A 16,069-nucleotide genomic window follows, 5' to 3' on the forward strand; every position below is an offset into this window, starting at 1 on the left:
TGAGGCTGCAACAGTGGTATGTGTCCTTGATCAGAATCAAACCCAGGACCCTTCAGTCTGTGGGCCGATGCTCTAACCACTGAGCAAAACCAGCTAGGGTTGTATCCACCTTTTCATTATTCTAAATAACACTGTGATAAAAAAAAAATCTTTGTATAAATACCTCTGGCTATTTCCTTAAATTGGATTCCTAAACATGGGATTACTGATTAAAGATTATGTATAGATTTATGGAATTTGCTTCACGATACCTACTTGAATTCTGGTCCTGTGCTACTTAATGTAGTAGCCACTTAGCCACATGTAGCTATAGTTAAACTTAAGTCCAATTTAAAACCCAGCTCTGCTGTTGCACTGACCACTATTCTTTAGTCCACAATAGCCATGTGGAGCCAGTGGCTACATATTGGACAATGAAGACGGAACATCTCCATCCTTTCAGAAAGTTCTAGAGGACAGCACTGTTTTAGAGAAATCATGCTTTTTGTTCCTCCATATCAGTCTCTCTATTCCTTTATGAGATTTAAATATTACCATTCCAAGCCTTGACAAGCCAAAAAGGGAGCCTCCGTTAAATTCATAATTGTTTCTATATAGTTAGAGCTGCCCATTTTGTTAGCAATTGTATTTACCTATGAATTCTTGTTTGCTAGTCTTGATGTTTTTCTTGTAGATCTAGATACTCGAAAGGAGCTGTGCATCATGGTCTCACCTCCAGGCCATGCCCCCCACGGAAGCATATGACACCTCTACTGGAAAAATGTGGGAATACCCTTTCCAAAGGACGATGACAGTTGTCCCACTGTGGTTTTCTGTAGTCTTCCTTCCTCTTTTTTCATTTCTCTGGAGTTCTGGGGGTTTCTGTTTGGTCTCCTAGCTATTTTACTTTGTTATGGTGGCTGGGGCTGCTTCCCTCCATCTTAGTATGTGCCCATGCTGTCCTGCCTCTCCAGCCTATACTCATGCCAGTGATCCCACAGTACCCTGTGCCTAGTACCTATCGAACACTGTTTAATGAAATACTACACATTGAGAAGGGCAGAAAAAGTTTCTGTTTTTTTAAAGCTAATTTTAATGGAACTTTTGGTCTCAGCAGAGTCTAGTGAAGTTTAAATATTTGCTCCCCAACATGGTTCTGCAACACACTCATGGTATTCCTGATTTATTTCACAATTTTCCCTTCCTTGGTTGGCAACTGTGAAATAGGGAATCAAGTGCTATCCAATATAACTGAAGAATGTGTGAGGCAATCAAGTATCCATGCTGCAGGCCCCTCTCTTGCTCTGCCTTAATCCAGAGCAATCAAAAACACAATTGCACAGAAACATTTAGGGATGTGGGAGGTACCAAGGGATGCTTTACTTACCCGCAAGAAAGAATCCTTGATTGATGCTTCCCTATGCGCCTCGGGTGGGGGCCTTGTAGAGAGCTTCAGAGCCAACTGCCTTAAAATGTTGCCCAAATTTAATTGAGAGCAAACTGCTATGTACCTTCAGTAGGCAAAGTAGGTTGAATGCTGGATAAAACATCCCTTGCTTTATCCCCAGTGAGGCCAACACTGATATTATGAGCTAAAGTTGACCTAGAAAACACAGTTGTGAGCGTTTTCCTTCCTCTTCAATGACAATAAAAATGGACATGTGTAACTAAGATGGAAGTTGAGGCCAATGGGCATATTGGGCATCTAGCGCCACCTTGTGGTAACACATCCAAATCCTGGGCCCTTTCAAGGAGGCCAAGATTTTAAAAATGACAGCCCTCTTGAGGAGTTTGGATTTAATGACAACTATGGGAGCGGTCATTTTCTTGGAGAATACAAACTACAGAAATAACTAGCACTTGACTGGCACTTTGTAGTAAATAAAGCACTCCCATGTGATTTAATCTTGGCAGCAGCCCTGTGCTGTAGATAGTAGGATCTCAGCCTCAAAGATGTGAAGACTGAGGCTCAGAGAAGTTGGAGACTTGTATTAGGCAAGTCCTAACTATACTCCCAATTCTATAATTTATTAATACTATTATATAAAACTCACAAGGAATGCATAGCACTATATAGTATAGGGTATAAACTGTGTGGTATAATACATAGTCTAGACCAGTAGTTGGCAAACCGAGGCTCAAGAGCCACATGTGGCTCTTTGGCCCCTTGAGGGTTCAAACACCACTTCCTCAAAATAGACTCGCCCGGGCCGAAAACCGACTACTGCGCATGGGCCACAAAGTTTTAATCTCACTGTACATGTGCGCCCGCATGTGGTATTTTGTGGGAGAGCCACACTCAAGGGGCCAAAGAGCTGCATGTGGCTCATGAGCCACAGTTTGCCGACCACTGGCATAGACTATATAGAGAATATACAACATGATACATATGTTATTGAGTTATAGAGTACTTACGCTACTTTTTTTTTTTTTAATCTTCACCGGAGGATATTTTTCCATTGATTTTTAGAGTGGGAGAGGGAAAGAGAAAATCTGTGTGAGAGAAACACATCGATTGGTTGCCTCCTACATGAGCCCTGACCAGGGCCTAGGCCAGGGAAGAGCCTGCAACTAAGGTACATGCCCTTGACCAGAATCAAACCTGGGACCCTTTGGTCTGCAGGCTGATGCTCTATCCACTGAGCCAACCCAGCTAGGGCTATTTTCTATAGTACTGCTAAGCAGCACTCGCTACCTTCCTGGGGCTGTTTTCTGTCTGTGAAGCGTTCACTCCAAGGGTCCTCAAACTTTTTAAAGTGGGGGCCAGATCACGGTCCCTCAGAGAGCTGGAGGGCCGGACTATATGAACTACTAATTCCTACTGTAACACCTTGGCTGCGCTCACTGCCCAAAAAACCTGGCGGGCAGGATCAGACTCCCCTGGGGGCCGCATGTGGCCCGCGGGCCATAGTTTGAAGACCCCTGCTATTCTATATGTCCATGAGCATCTATCCTATAGGTCCATCTTCTTTACAAGTTAATTTCAAAGAATAAAACACTGTACAGGACAGACTCTATATTTGCTCTCACCTAGTGTAGCCGTCTTCCAGCCTTCAAAAGAAGGGGAGAGAATACATACAGCAACAGATCAGCAAGAGAAGAAAGGAGTTCCTCTTGTTTCCCCTGCTCCATAGGCCCCTCCTAGAAAGTCAAGGACAGGTGGCAGGTGGAATGTCCAGCAAGCACTCTGCCTGAGGCACACTGCCAGGAGGACTTATTCCAATCGTGCAGAAAGCTATGACTATTACCCAGCCCCTCCCACTGAGACCCCTCCTATTCAGATGTGGTTGGGGTTTACGGCCTTGGATTGCTGCATGTATAGTCCAGTCAATATGCTCAAGACAAATGCTCTCATCAACAGCTCCCTCCAAAAAGTGAAACACAAGGGCTTACAGGATCACCTTTAGTTAGCAGGCCAAAAGAACCTGGATTATATTTCATACAGTAAATCATTATATGAGAATGTTTGGGAACAAGTCAATAGACCAATTTCAGGATTTTCCCCTTTTCTACCAAATTCTAGTTTTTGACCATGTCCATCATTGCTTCCTAACCACTATTTCCTCATTTCCCAACGGGGAGGTGGGACAGATCATCCACCACATCTCTGGAGAAACTGCATTGGACAGATGAGGGGAGGAGGGCCGAGGTGGTGGCCTTCCTTTCTCTCCCTTGGGGTAGTGTGGCAAGGACTGGCCCAATTATAAGGTCTTAAGAATTAGGTAGGAAGACTTGGCCAGATAGCTCCAGTTGGTCAGAGTGTTGTCCTGATACCCCAAGGTTGTGGGTTTGATCCCTGGTCAGGGCACATGTACAAGAATCAACCAATGAATGCATAAATAAGTGGAACATCAAATCAATGTCTCCCCCCACCTTTTCTCTCTAAAATCAATAAATTAAATTTTAAAAAATTAGGCTGGGAGCCACAGTGGGTTCTTAAGACACAGCAAAGTGGCTTTTGTGGAGCACTGGTCTTGAAGAGACGCATAAGTGAACTGAAGCGGAGAAAAATGAGCAAATATGAGACACTAGAAAAAGAGAAGAAAAAAGAACAAACCTTCAGACTAAAAATATACATAGATATGTTATTTTGCTCTGTTTGGCCTAATTTTTTCTAAGGGTTGTTGGACATGCTGTGCATGTCAGACACATGTGTAAGTAACATAAGAATAACAAAGATCTCTAAGTGGGAGTGGGCCCTTAAGCTTTCCTACAAGGACTTTTACAGTTGGTCAATGTGGCTAAATTACATCATAGGACTTCCTTTACTTTTCAGGCCTTGCAATTTTATTTGCTTTTGCATTTATATAATACATGTGTGCCCTCTCTCTCTCTCTTTCTCTGTCTCTCCCCCCGCCCCTCTCTCTCTCTCTCACACACACACACACACACACACACACACACATACACACTCCTTTTGTATTTTTTACTTTTTAATACAAAAGTTATATATGCTCATTGAAGAAGTTAAAACACAAAGATATAGAAAATAAAAAGAATGACATTAAACATTTCTCTACAAGGGGAGGCATAAAAGTCCACCTTGTGAAAGAAAGGTCAGAACCTGTGAGCCAGGCCCAGGGTCACAGGAGTTGGGTTCGTTGGAGACTTTCGGAATTTGCTCTGAAGGAAAACTCTTGGCACACAAAGACCTTCTTTTTTGTTCACCGTCTCACGAAACACATACTCGTTCACCACTTCTTCATAACCCGAGTCCGTAAAGAGCTGAGCCAGGAATTCTGTAAGACAGCAGATCAACAATGCCCGGTGCTGGCGTCACTACCCGTGCTGTGCGGAGGGGTGAGGACTCCTCCGAAGGACTGCAGGGCTTAGAGAGATTTTTAAAATGTAATGAAAACGTCAACATGAAAATTTAAAGGTTTTGTTTTGTGAAGTAACATATTCCTACTTCTCTTCATCTTACACCCAAACAGAAACCTCCACCCCCCCCCCCAATAAAAATGTAATCGGGGGGAAAAAAGTTTGTGGACTATGCCCCCCGTTCCCTATTATGAGTCCCCAAATGCAAAGGTCTGAGAAAAAGAACAAAATCCCAAACTGGGCGTATTCATACAAAGTGTACATGAGTTCAATTTGTTTAGATCAAGCACCTCCTCGATCCTAATATGAAGGAGGAAAATCTGTGACCAGTGTGTGGGAAAGAAATCATCTGGTGCTGGTATACCCCAAAGAAAGGAAAATTTAACCCAAATAACATATCACTGCATGTTAAATGAAACAATAACATTACAACACATTTTTAATAATTTTCAACTGACATTTTCTCTGATTCTGCAGTTTGAATGGTAATCATTTATTTTTTCTTTAGAATCCAAAAGAATATTTTATTTCAAGAAATATAAATGTTCGTAAAAAACAGAGCTTAAGAAGGTCATTTATCTTATGGTCCATTATTAAACAGGTTTAAATCCCATGTTCAAAATGCCCAAAAGACTAAAATAACACTTAGTGTTTGGATGTATTTAATTTAAATATGACCTTTTAAGGTCCTATAGCAAAATTGTGCATTTAAATACAGATCCAATCACTTTTATAGAAAAATGTCTTTCCGTGACCTGGAAGAGTAACCAAAAGGCAATATACTGTCCTATTATTTTTGTCTGAACAAAGTGAAGATGACCCTGAGTTGGCCCTCCCCTTCCAGCAGTTCCTGGTAGGGTGTCCACGTGGCACGCCAGCCTGTCCGTTAACCCAGGCCAACTAGACACCATCGCCAGAGGAGGCCTGTGAGCTCACCACAGCCAGGGGCTGAGTCTGTGTCGTCCCAGGTTCTAGGGAAGGGGCACGTGTCAGAGAGCTTGTTCCAGGGTCATGGGCATGTGTGCTAATAAGTACACATCCCCATCCCAACCAGGAACACAGTGATAAAGCAATCAAGTAAGCACAGATAAAGACAGAGTCCAATAATCTTACCGTCAGTAAAAAAATACGATCTGGTTCCATCTTGTCTAACGTAAAAGTTTTCGCCAAGTTTGCTTCCAGCTTTAAACCTGAGCATGGCGTGATCATATAGCCCATAGTCACGAAACAGGACACTTTTGCCTGGTTTCAATACCTACAAAGCAAAAGCAGGCTGCATATAATTCTGGGGAACTAAATAAAGCTTTATAGAGATGGATTCAAGCTAAAATAAAACCTGATTAATTCAAAGATGAAATTAACTTACATTTATGATAATTAGGAAAGGATGAGATAGAAATCCTCATAATATGGAGGGAAAAGGCCTGCTAATCTAAGATGCAGCCAGACCTGGCAGTATGCCCATGAAGGGACACTTCCTGAGCACTTACAAGAGCGCTCTGGAAGGTCGAGTGTCGCACAATTAAAATGTTAAAGATACTAAACGAAAGTCATACCTCATTAAGACATGTTCTAGCATTTTACTAACCATCTCCTGGCACATGACTCTGTAGTCAAACTATCGCTTTTTTAAAAATATGTCATTTTGGCTTTTACCGATTCTGGTTAGCTTTCCTCATTCTGAGTCTCAGCTCTGGTTTCTCTGTGCTACAACTATGGACAGCTTCCCCACCTTGCCAGTGCCTGACATATGCCCAGCTCTGTACAGCTTACCTGGCATCATCTCACTGGATCTGCACCCAATTCTGAAGAAGGAAGGACTATGACTACTATCCTCACGTGAGATGAGGAAACAGACATCAGAAGAGGTGAGGGATTTGCCTACAATAACACATCAGCTACTAAGTGGGGGAGTCAGGACCCACAATTGGGTCAAAAGGCATCTGTTAGCCCTGGGGTGTGTGTGTGTGTGCCACTGAACCACACTGCTGACAAGAAAAGAGAGGCGGGGGGGGGGGTAATGTTAAAATATGTACACAGATAATAATTTAATAATAATAATAAAAAAGAAATATATAAAAAAAAAGAAGAGAGGCTATGAGGGGACAAGTAACTGACTGTTTTTCCCACACCGTGCTGCACTCCTCAATGTGCGGAATGGATCAGGCAGGTGCAGGAGTGTAGGGAAGAGGTTCAATGTCAGGCCCAAGTGGGAACCCTCACTAAAGCTTTCAGAGATAGGCATCACAAGATAGATGTCTCAAAAACTGGAAAGTAAGATCAGCAGGAGTGGGTATAACTGCTCCTGTCTTACAAAGCAAGCAACCATATGCTTTCAGGATGAAAAGAAAGTGGTACACACTAACACTTTTTATGTGAAAATTCTTTCAAACTGCATTAATTTTACCAAATTAGAATAGACTTCAAAGGGGGCACTCATTTTATTAACTCTTACTCTGACCCATCACATCAATAAGATAAGGCATGATATATACACCTAATATAATAGATATTTGACATAGTTTGATGCACTTCTTTCTAAATAGAATATAAAGTATTATCCATAATACTTTCAAGTATGCTAGCAGATTCTCTCATTTAGTAATTTCTTATCAATAATAGCAAGCATTTTAACTGTTGTCAGTAAAAAGGCTCTTGGATAAAAACATTCTTACCTTGGTCAAAAATGCTAAGTTTTAAAATGTGAATAATTGAGAGGAAAAAAATCTGAAAAAATCAGCTCATATGAGAAAGACTATTCTCCATTTCAGAAGGGAATGTTACACAGGACAGTGGAAAAAGCACTCAGGAATTTGGAAATCTTGATTCATATCATAGTTCTTCCATTAATTAGTTGAATGACCTTGAGCAAGTAATTTCATGCCTCTGTATATGTTTTCTCATCTGTAAAATAATAATTATGATACTAATGCCTCCTTTAATCATGGCATTGTATAGATAAACCAGGCATTTCCCAATATTAGGTTCTTTTATTCCCCCAATAACTCAGAGAAGTGGGTAGGTTAGGTCTATTATACCCACTTTACAGTAAGTTAGGCTCAGAGTAAAATGATTTGCCTGAGTTTTCAGCGCAAGTTGGTGGCACAGATAGAACAAAATCCAAATCTTCCAATGACAAATTTGGTCTGCTTTTACTTCACCATTATATTCCAAAAATTAGGTAATTCAACTGAAAGGTTTACTTTCAGTTTAAAATTACATGGTTTTTTAAATTTTTCTGGTGTTAACATCCTGGAGTAATTAAATCTACTTTACAATAACTTTTGTAATTCTTTTAATATATTCTTTTAAAAAAATTTATTTTAATATATTCTTAACTAGACAATTATATTATCGGAAAGTATTGTAGTAAGTTTTGTTTCTTTCTCATCCTCAAATCTTTTTTTGTCTTTTTGCGCTGACTAGGACCTCTGTATAATGATGAGCAGTATTGGTAGTGGGCACCCTAAGCCCCATAAAGTTTCTGATCTTCCATATTCTGCCCTAACTGCTACCTAACACCTGAAGCCTCCACCAGTGAAACCACCAGTATCCGCAGCCTCTTCTGAATGTTTTCTTCATTCTTTTGTTAACAGAAACCTCACTGTCCCAATGACGCTTTTCCCAGCAACCTCTCAAGTCATGGCTGTGTTTTCTCCCACTGCCCTTGTACCACCGGGCTGGGGGACCTAGCTGGTTTCCTCCCTCGCTCCTCATTGCTCCGTTCTCCTCCCTGAAACCCCCAGCTCTGAATCTCTTGTCATCAGATTGTATCACCCATATCCCTTACTGATACCAGTGTCTATTAGTTCCATGGCCATATCCCTTCATTTCATGATGAATGTATCTTTGGGTTTACTCTCTTATTCTCCATGCTATTCCATTCTTAATACACATGTGCATTATCCTTCCAAATATGCTGGCTTCTTAATGATTTGAGCTTCTCTTTCAAAGATCCTGTCCTCCACCCTACTTAACCCACTCACTCCCATGATAATGTCCTAAAGTTTTGTCAGCACTAAAGTGTGTAACTTCCCCATATTCTCAAAGTCATCCAGGTCATTCTCTGACCATCCCCACCATCTTTTTAGTCCTCTCTCTAGTTCTCTATCTTTAATAATCCTTCACCCTCACCGGACCTTCAAATCCTACTATCTTTCCTAATGTCCTCTCTTCCCTGTTTACCCAGCTTAAGTTCCATGCCCATTTATTGGTATGTGCTGGGTTCTCATCTGCTCAGATACCAGTAATAGGTAAAGGAAAGGTTAAGGAGAAAAAAAAATAACCTTACAAAACCTCAGAGGGCTAAAACAAAAGTGGCAATATCTGATTTTTTAAAAAATATTGTTTTAAGTGCAAGTAATTATTCCCTAACAGGTTTCTAGTGTTTTAAAATTTCTACCTCACTACTCTTAAAACAACTAAAAACAGGGTAAAATTTTAATGTACAACCAGCTCTACATTCACAAATGCTGTCATACTTAGCATCTACCTTTCATCCTGCTGAATGCCCTCCTCTCCTTGTAGAGCAGACGGACTGAAGCCCATGACTCATTGAATAGGTGAGGCTTACAGGCTTTAGATCATGCACATTTGTACTGTAGTGCCCCTAGGTGAGCTGGCTGCAGAATTACCATTGGTCACTTGTGTTTGTTCCCAAACTTGCTTGTGCTGGTTGTACTTAGATTTATAATTATACCAGAGGCCCGGCACACAAGACTCATGCATAGGCCTGTAATCAGGGCCAATCTTCCCCAGCTGCCGGCAGCTGGTTCCACCCCTCATCCTCTGTGTGTGGGGCGAATGTCCGAGTACTGGGCCCCCCGGGGTTGCCCGCATCCTCTGCCACCCACTCCCGGTTCCCAATTCCCCATCAGGCAATCAGAGCCTATCAGCTGAAAGGGAAAGACAAAGAGGTTGGTTGCTCCCAGTCCTGCCTCCTGCTGCCACCAGTCACCCTCTGTGTATAGAGCAACCGGTGGGGGGGTTGGGGCCCCAGTGCCACCTGTGTCTGCTGCCACCCACCCTGGTTCCCTGTACCCCATCAAATGATTGGGCCTACAAGCTGGGGGAAGCTCCTGCATTGAGCATCTGCCCTCTGGTGGTCAGTGTGCGTCATAGCTGACCGGTTGTTCTGCCACCTGGTCGATTTGCATATTATGCTTTTATATATATAGGTATGAGTATATAAACAACCTATATATATAAAAACCTAAGTGGCCTTCCAATCATCCTACTAGTAGCTATGATGCGCAATGACCATCAAGGGGCAGATGCTCTGACTAGTAGCTATGATATTCACTGACCACCAAGGGGCAGATGCTCAACACAGGAGCTACTGAGCTGTGGTGACTTGGCAGCTGTGGTTCTCTGGTGACACACCCAGTATCAGAGAAGAGGAAGCCCGATTCTGAGATGTGTCACCCAAGAACTGCCCTTTCACAATCCGGGACCCCTTGGGGGATGTCAGAGAGCTACAGGCCAGGCCAAGGGACCTCACAATGCATGAATCCGTGCACTGGGCCTCTAGTGTAATATAAATGTGAATATCTAATAGAAAGCATTTTTATTTTCTATGAAAAGTACATTGAATACTTTGGGAAAATTTGATAAAGAAGCACTAAACAAATTGCTATTTGATTAGGTGAGTGAGAGTCAATTGTGAAAGCCTGGGTAAGAATGTAAGAGACTGTTCCAGATTCCTTTCCAATTGCTTTTAAGTTCTTAATCCACTTTTAAAGAAATCAAACTCTTTTTTATGTGTGGCTCATGTGAGAAAGATAATAAATGTTCCCAAACTCAAAGAAAAGGCCTTGGCTCTACATCTAAAGAGTGACAAATGAATATTAATATATTTTAAGTTACAATAACATGTTTAAAGTAAAAACTTACATTTTTAGAATTGCTTGATTTTGTTGACTTTTTAAATTAATCAACATCACCACCAATTGACTGTACAGATAAGAGAGCCTTGTTTACAAAGTACCCTCACACCTAATCTCACCTGCATCTCGGGATAACTCTGTGAGCGAGACACACCCGTTTTACAGACAAGGAAATTGAGGCCCAGGGAAGGGAGATGAGACGGTTTCCTTCAGTCCTATGACTTACACGTGAAGCTTTACTTCCGGAGTACTGCAGCCTCCTGGTGGCCACAGCACTTTGGGTTCTCCCCATTTGAATAGCAACAATGGCAGTAACAACAACAATGGCTGACTTTTAAAGAACACTTATTATGTTCTAGACATCCGTGCTAAGATAATACTTAACTAGATATACAGTAATACATATATCTAGTTAAGTATTATCTCAACATTTCTACAGGTAATAAAACTGAGGCTCAGAGAAATAAAGGAACTTACCTAAATGGGGAAGCCATATTTTGACTCTAGACACTGTGACTCCTGATCAATGAAACACACTTCCTCTCCCTAGATCCCAGGTAAAAATCATCCTTGCTCCAAGGCTGGCCAAGCTCTGAAGAACAGTGATGGCCACCAGACAAACCAAAGTTTAGGGTGGATGACTTTTACCCAGAATCCCTTTTCATACACAGCCTACCTATTGATAAATGGGGGCTCTTGAATATAGATGGTACAGGAGCCTCAGAGAGAAGGTAAGCAAGAATACCGGGATGTCCAACCCCAAAAGTGCAGACTCCAAATTACTAACCTTGTAAATGTTTTGTAAGACAAGGTGCATCTTATTAGGGTGAACAGCAGAGAGCACAAATATCAACATGACAACATCCACAGACTCAGGGGGCACATGTTCCGTAAGGTCATCTTTAGTTAGATCGCACTGGAATACCTTGCATCTTTCTGTGTCATATAAAGGATTTTGCTAAAGAGGAAAAACACACATGAGTTCTAATGCAATATCCATGTTGATTCATATAGAAAAATACAGCCTCAAAAGGAGATCATGTTTCTACTTGTTTACAACTGCACAGAGATCACAGATCACTTCCTTATGGGTAAAACTGAGTAATGAGCCATTTGCATGTTAAAGAATGGAATATTTAATATGAGGGGCAAGGTTTCATTTTAACAAATCATTTTTTTAATTGAGGAGAGAATACAGCCTATCACATATTCAAAACTGAGTATTTTAGAAGTGTATACTTCCAGAGGGACAATAATCCAAAACTGGTCTCTGCTTCCTTAATCCTCCTTTGAATGAATCATCCACTATAAAATTAAACTTACAAGAAGTTTTTCCAGCTCCTACAGCTCTCCTTGTATACCTTGATGCAGCAAGCTAAATAAACCTAAGTTCTTTTTACTACAATTGTGTACCTGGTGCACTTTGGTTGCTGGGTTTAACACACTTTCAAGGGTGTTATAAAGAAAAATATAAAACTCTGCTTACATGTAAATAAGGACCTGAATAAATAGACATACACAGTTACTGAATGAAAAGATTCAATTTTGAAAAGATGCCAATTCTACCTATCATTCCACTTACAAATCCAGTGAAATCTCTACTGAATCCTAGAAAACTTCTAGAAACTTGATAAGTTAAATGATCAATCTGAAAGTGAAAATCTTTAGGAATAGCCAAGTCAACTTTTAAAAATGAAGAATAATGAAGGGGAAGTGTAGTACTAACATAATGTGGTTTGAGAATAGGAACAAATAGATCCTGGGAAAGAGGAACAAGTGACACAAAAATGACACAAAGAAACATTTTGGAATGTGGGACCTCATTACAGAAAATGGCTCATCTTCCAAAAGCTCAATGTTAGTGCGGAAAAGGGTCAAAGGGAAGGGCAGGAACGTTTTAGGCCAGTGGTCGGCAAACTCATTAGTCAACAGAGACAAATATCAACAGTATAAGGATTAAAATTTCTTTTGAGAGCCCAATTTTTTAAACTTAAACTTCTTCTTCTTCTTTTTTTTAATTTTTTTATTTTACTTTTTATTTTTTATATATTTATTGATTTTTCACAGAGAGGAAGGGAGAGGGATAGAGCTAGAAACATCGATGAGAGAGATACATCGTCCATCTGCCTCCTGCACACCCCCCACCAGGGATGTGCCCGCAACTAATGTACATGCCCTTGACTGGAATCGAACCTGGGACCTTTCAGTCCGCAGACCGACGCTCTATCCACTGAGCCAAACCGGTTTCGGCTAAACTTAAACTTCCTCTAATGCCACGTCTTCAAAATAGGCTCGCCCAGGCTGTGGTATTTTGTGGAAGAGCCATACTCAAGGGGCCAAAGAGCCACGTGTGGCTCGAGAGCCGCAGTTTGCTGACCGTGGTTTTGGCCTAAAGAGATTTAAGGTATATAATAAAACATAAGATGTAGTCCTTGATTAAATATAGCTATAAAAAACACCTGGATTATCTGGGGAAATCTGAATCTGGATTGGGTATTAATGACATTAAGGGATTAGAGTTATATTTGTTATACATGTGTTTTATGGTCATATAGAGAAAATCCTTATTAGATGTATGCAAACGTTTAATAGTGAAATATTTGTAATTTAAAACAGGTCACACACAAAAAGAGTCTAAAACAAATTCCACAAAATGCTTGCAATCATTAAATTTGGTTTAAGTAGCTTGGCTCGTGTTGCTCAGTGGTTGAACCAAGAGGTCCCCAGTTCGATTCTTGGTCAGGGCACAGGTGCAGGTTGTGGGCTTCATCCCTAGTAGGAGGCAGCAGATCAATCGATGCTTCTCTGTCATCAATGTTTCTCTCTATCCCTCTCCCTTTCTTTTTCTCTAAAATCAATAAAAAGATACTTTTAAAAAATTTGGTTTAAGTATATGGGTGTCGTTATGGTATTTCTTTCTACTTTTCTAAAAAAAAGCTGCCTTTCTATAAATATTATATATGTATGTAAATGGAAAACTACATTTTTTATTATCATAGCTGGTCAACTTCAGGGAGAGAACAGAAATTGGGCAAATGGGTATAAAGGGCATGTTAAACAAATCTAAAACACCAGAAACGTAAGAGAATACATGGATAGTGCACTAACCTGGACATATTCAACTGCTCTTGGAGAAAAATCACAGGCATAAGCAAAGATATTCAGATCTTCTAAAAGTGGGAATAAACAGTTCCCAACCCCACAGCCAGCTTCAAGCACAGTCAATTTTTGATCTTCAAACTGAGTAAGGAGAACCCGAAGTTAGAGTACACTGCGTTTGCATAAAGAAGAAATAAACCAAACTAAAAGGTCCAGAACATGCAAGACACGATCTCTGCCCTCAGAGGCAATAAATAAATCGAAACCTAAAGCTAATACTGACATCTCAATTTGTCAACCAACACTGGACAGTTTGGTGTGGAGAAAACACAGCATTAACAGCTCAATCGAGACTTCTCCCTCACGTCTGTTTTCTATCTTCGGACTGATCAATTAAATGGCTTTGTGCCCTAATTTCATCAGTAAGAGGCGTTAACACTAACGCCTGCTTCCCAGGGCTATTACAGGCTTAAATCACAGGTGTAAAGTTCTAGAAAAGGGCATGGTCAAGTGATCATTATCATTATGAATCTGTCACTGAAGTTCTTCAATATGAATTTAACATTTAACAATTTTCAGATTAGCTTTAAAAGAAACAAAAATGCCCACTAAAGCTCTCTCCTATGTATTATACAACCCAGGAACTGCTAAAACTACTTGAGACCAGTCTACCTCTTTCTAAGGTATAAAATATTCTGACAGGCTTCATAAATGATGTACCTCACTTCCATAAAAATGCAACAAAACGCTCTTTTTCTACACATTTTAAATGAAGAATAGCTCAGTCCTGGCTGGTGTGGTTTGGTTGGAACATTGCCCCGTACCCGGAAAGATGGCAGGTTTAATTCCCAGTCAAGGCATATACCCAGGTAGTGGGTTAGATTCCCAATCAGGGCACATTCAGGAAGCAACCGATCGATATTTCTCTCTCTCCCTTCCTCTCTCTAAAATCAATTTTTTAAAAATTTTAAATAAAGAAACAACAGTTCAAATAAGGTGTAACATTACCTCCCTACATGATCTGAGCTCCTCAAACTCTCTGGTGGTCCAGTGTCTATCTTTGAAGAAATTAGTACTATTTCTTTTGTAAAAAAGATCCCAGTTCTTCTGAGCCTCTTTTTCCAGTTTTTGTTGTTTAAAATCTGACACTAAAGTTTGGTCCCTTTTCAGTTTCTCCTCTTCTTCGGAGCTGAGAATCCTGGCTTGCAGCCCCTTCCTTTGCAAAGATGCCATCTCCTAAGCTGACGGTCACGTATTTAACACTGCTGAAGGCTCTCCATCCCTGAACAACGTGAGGAGTCCAAGCTTACTCTGCAGACATAGGCAGGGTTTTCTCAGATGTGGTTCTTCAGGTTCAAGGCTCAGGTGACATTCCTATTTTGCAGGAAAAAGAATGAGATTCTGGTTAGTGGTTCCAGAACAGCTCCTTGCGAGGCGGAGTTAGTGGTTCTAGAACAGATCTTTCCCCACACTGTTCAATTCACCACACATTTACTGGGGCTGACTCTACACAAAACCCTGCCTGCCATAGAGAGGTCACAAAGAAGCTCAAGACAAAGTCCCCGCCATCAGAGGGCTTACATTTAGTGGGCCACGGCTCTCTCACACACAGAACTCTAACGCAAACCAGAAGAACTCATCTATTAAAAGAAATCGGTTTAGTTCAGAAAAAGGACACTCTCAAGGACTGACCGAGAAACACTCGGTGAGAAAATACTCATTAATTTTTGGGGTGATTTAAGGAGTGACTTAACAACAACCGCCACAACTCCCCGGACTGGATGCGGGTGGTCCATTGCCAGACATTAGTGAGATCATCGTTTCCCAAGGATCGGAGACCCAGCTTTGAAAGAGCTACGCCCGGGGGGCTGAGGCCCTCGCACCAAGAACACGGCACGAAGGAGAGGAAGAGACCGAGTGAGTCGTGGCATAGGATTCCCATCTGTCTCGTGAGACTAGAGCTAAGCGAGGCGGCCCCGGCCGCTAGGGCCTGCGGCGAGCCGGTCACACTGGCTGTCAGACCCGCGTGGATCTAGCTCGCGGCGCCCTGGGCTCACCGTCATCAGTTTCTAGCTTCACCTGGAGGGGTAGGGCCGGGCGCACTCAGCCTTCAGCCGGGCCCAGGCCCAGGAAACAGAATTTGGAAGCCGCCGCGAAAAAAAAAACCAAAAAAATCCTGAGCCTGGACAAACCAGCGCCGAGGACCTCAGGATCCCGGCGGAATTCTATTGCCATGGCACCGCCGCCGCCACTTCCGCTACGAACCCGGAAGTACCTCCCCGACG

At 41.5% G+C, this 16,069-nt stretch overlaps 1 protein-coding gene across 3 annotated transcripts; it reads right to left on the reverse strand.

The window, feature by feature from the left end:
- Positions 1-4,046: 4,046 nt before the first annotated feature.
- On the reverse strand, positions 4,047-16,056 carry METTL6 (methyltransferase 6, tRNA N3-cytidine). Of its 3 annotated transcripts, none has more exons than XM_084903315.1 (6): positions 15,842-16,051; positions 14,793-15,158; positions 13,794-13,925; positions 11,473-11,643; positions 5,914-6,055; positions 4,047-4,718 (listed from the first exon to the last, which is right to left on the reverse strand). In XM_084903315.1, exons 2-6 carry the CDS (start codon positions 15,015-15,017, stop codon positions 4,537-4,539), a joined length of 852 nt encoding a protein of 283 aa, XP_084759441.1. In that variant the 5' UTR covers positions 15,018-15,158; positions 15,842-16,051; the 3' UTR covers positions 4,047-4,536. The 3 variants fall into 3 exon arrangements, with proteins under 3 accessions (XP_084759441.1, XP_084759443.1, XP_084759442.1); XM_084903317.1 differs by having other exon boundaries at positions 4,253-4,718; positions 15,977-16,056; XM_084903316.1 differs by having other exon boundaries at positions 4,253-4,718; positions 15,864-16,049.
- Between the last annotated feature and the right edge of the window lie 13 nt (positions 16,057-16,069).

Source organism: Pipistrellus hanaki (assembly GCF_964339955.1).
Source record: "Pipistrellus hanaki genome assembly, chromosome: 13".
NCBI classification, from domain to species: Eukaryota; Metazoa; Chordata; class Mammalia; order Chiroptera; family Vespertilionidae; genus Pipistrellus; species Pipistrellus hanaki.

Excerpts from the sequence above, each read along its gene's own strand:
- METTL6 (XM_084903315.1), bottom strand. The coding sequence starts at position 15,017 with ATGGCATCTTTGCAAAGGAAGGGGCTGCAAGCCAGGATTCTCAGCTCC. Across the intron at positions 13,926-14,792 it reads AGCTCAGATCATGTAGGGAG|TTTGAAGATCAAAAATTGAC; the intron begins GTAATGTTACAC and ends CTCCTTACTCAG. Across the intron at positions 6,056-11,472 it reads TCTTACAAAACATTTACAAG|GTATTGAAACCAGGCAAAAG; the intron begins GTTAGTAATTTG and ends TTTGCTTTGTAG.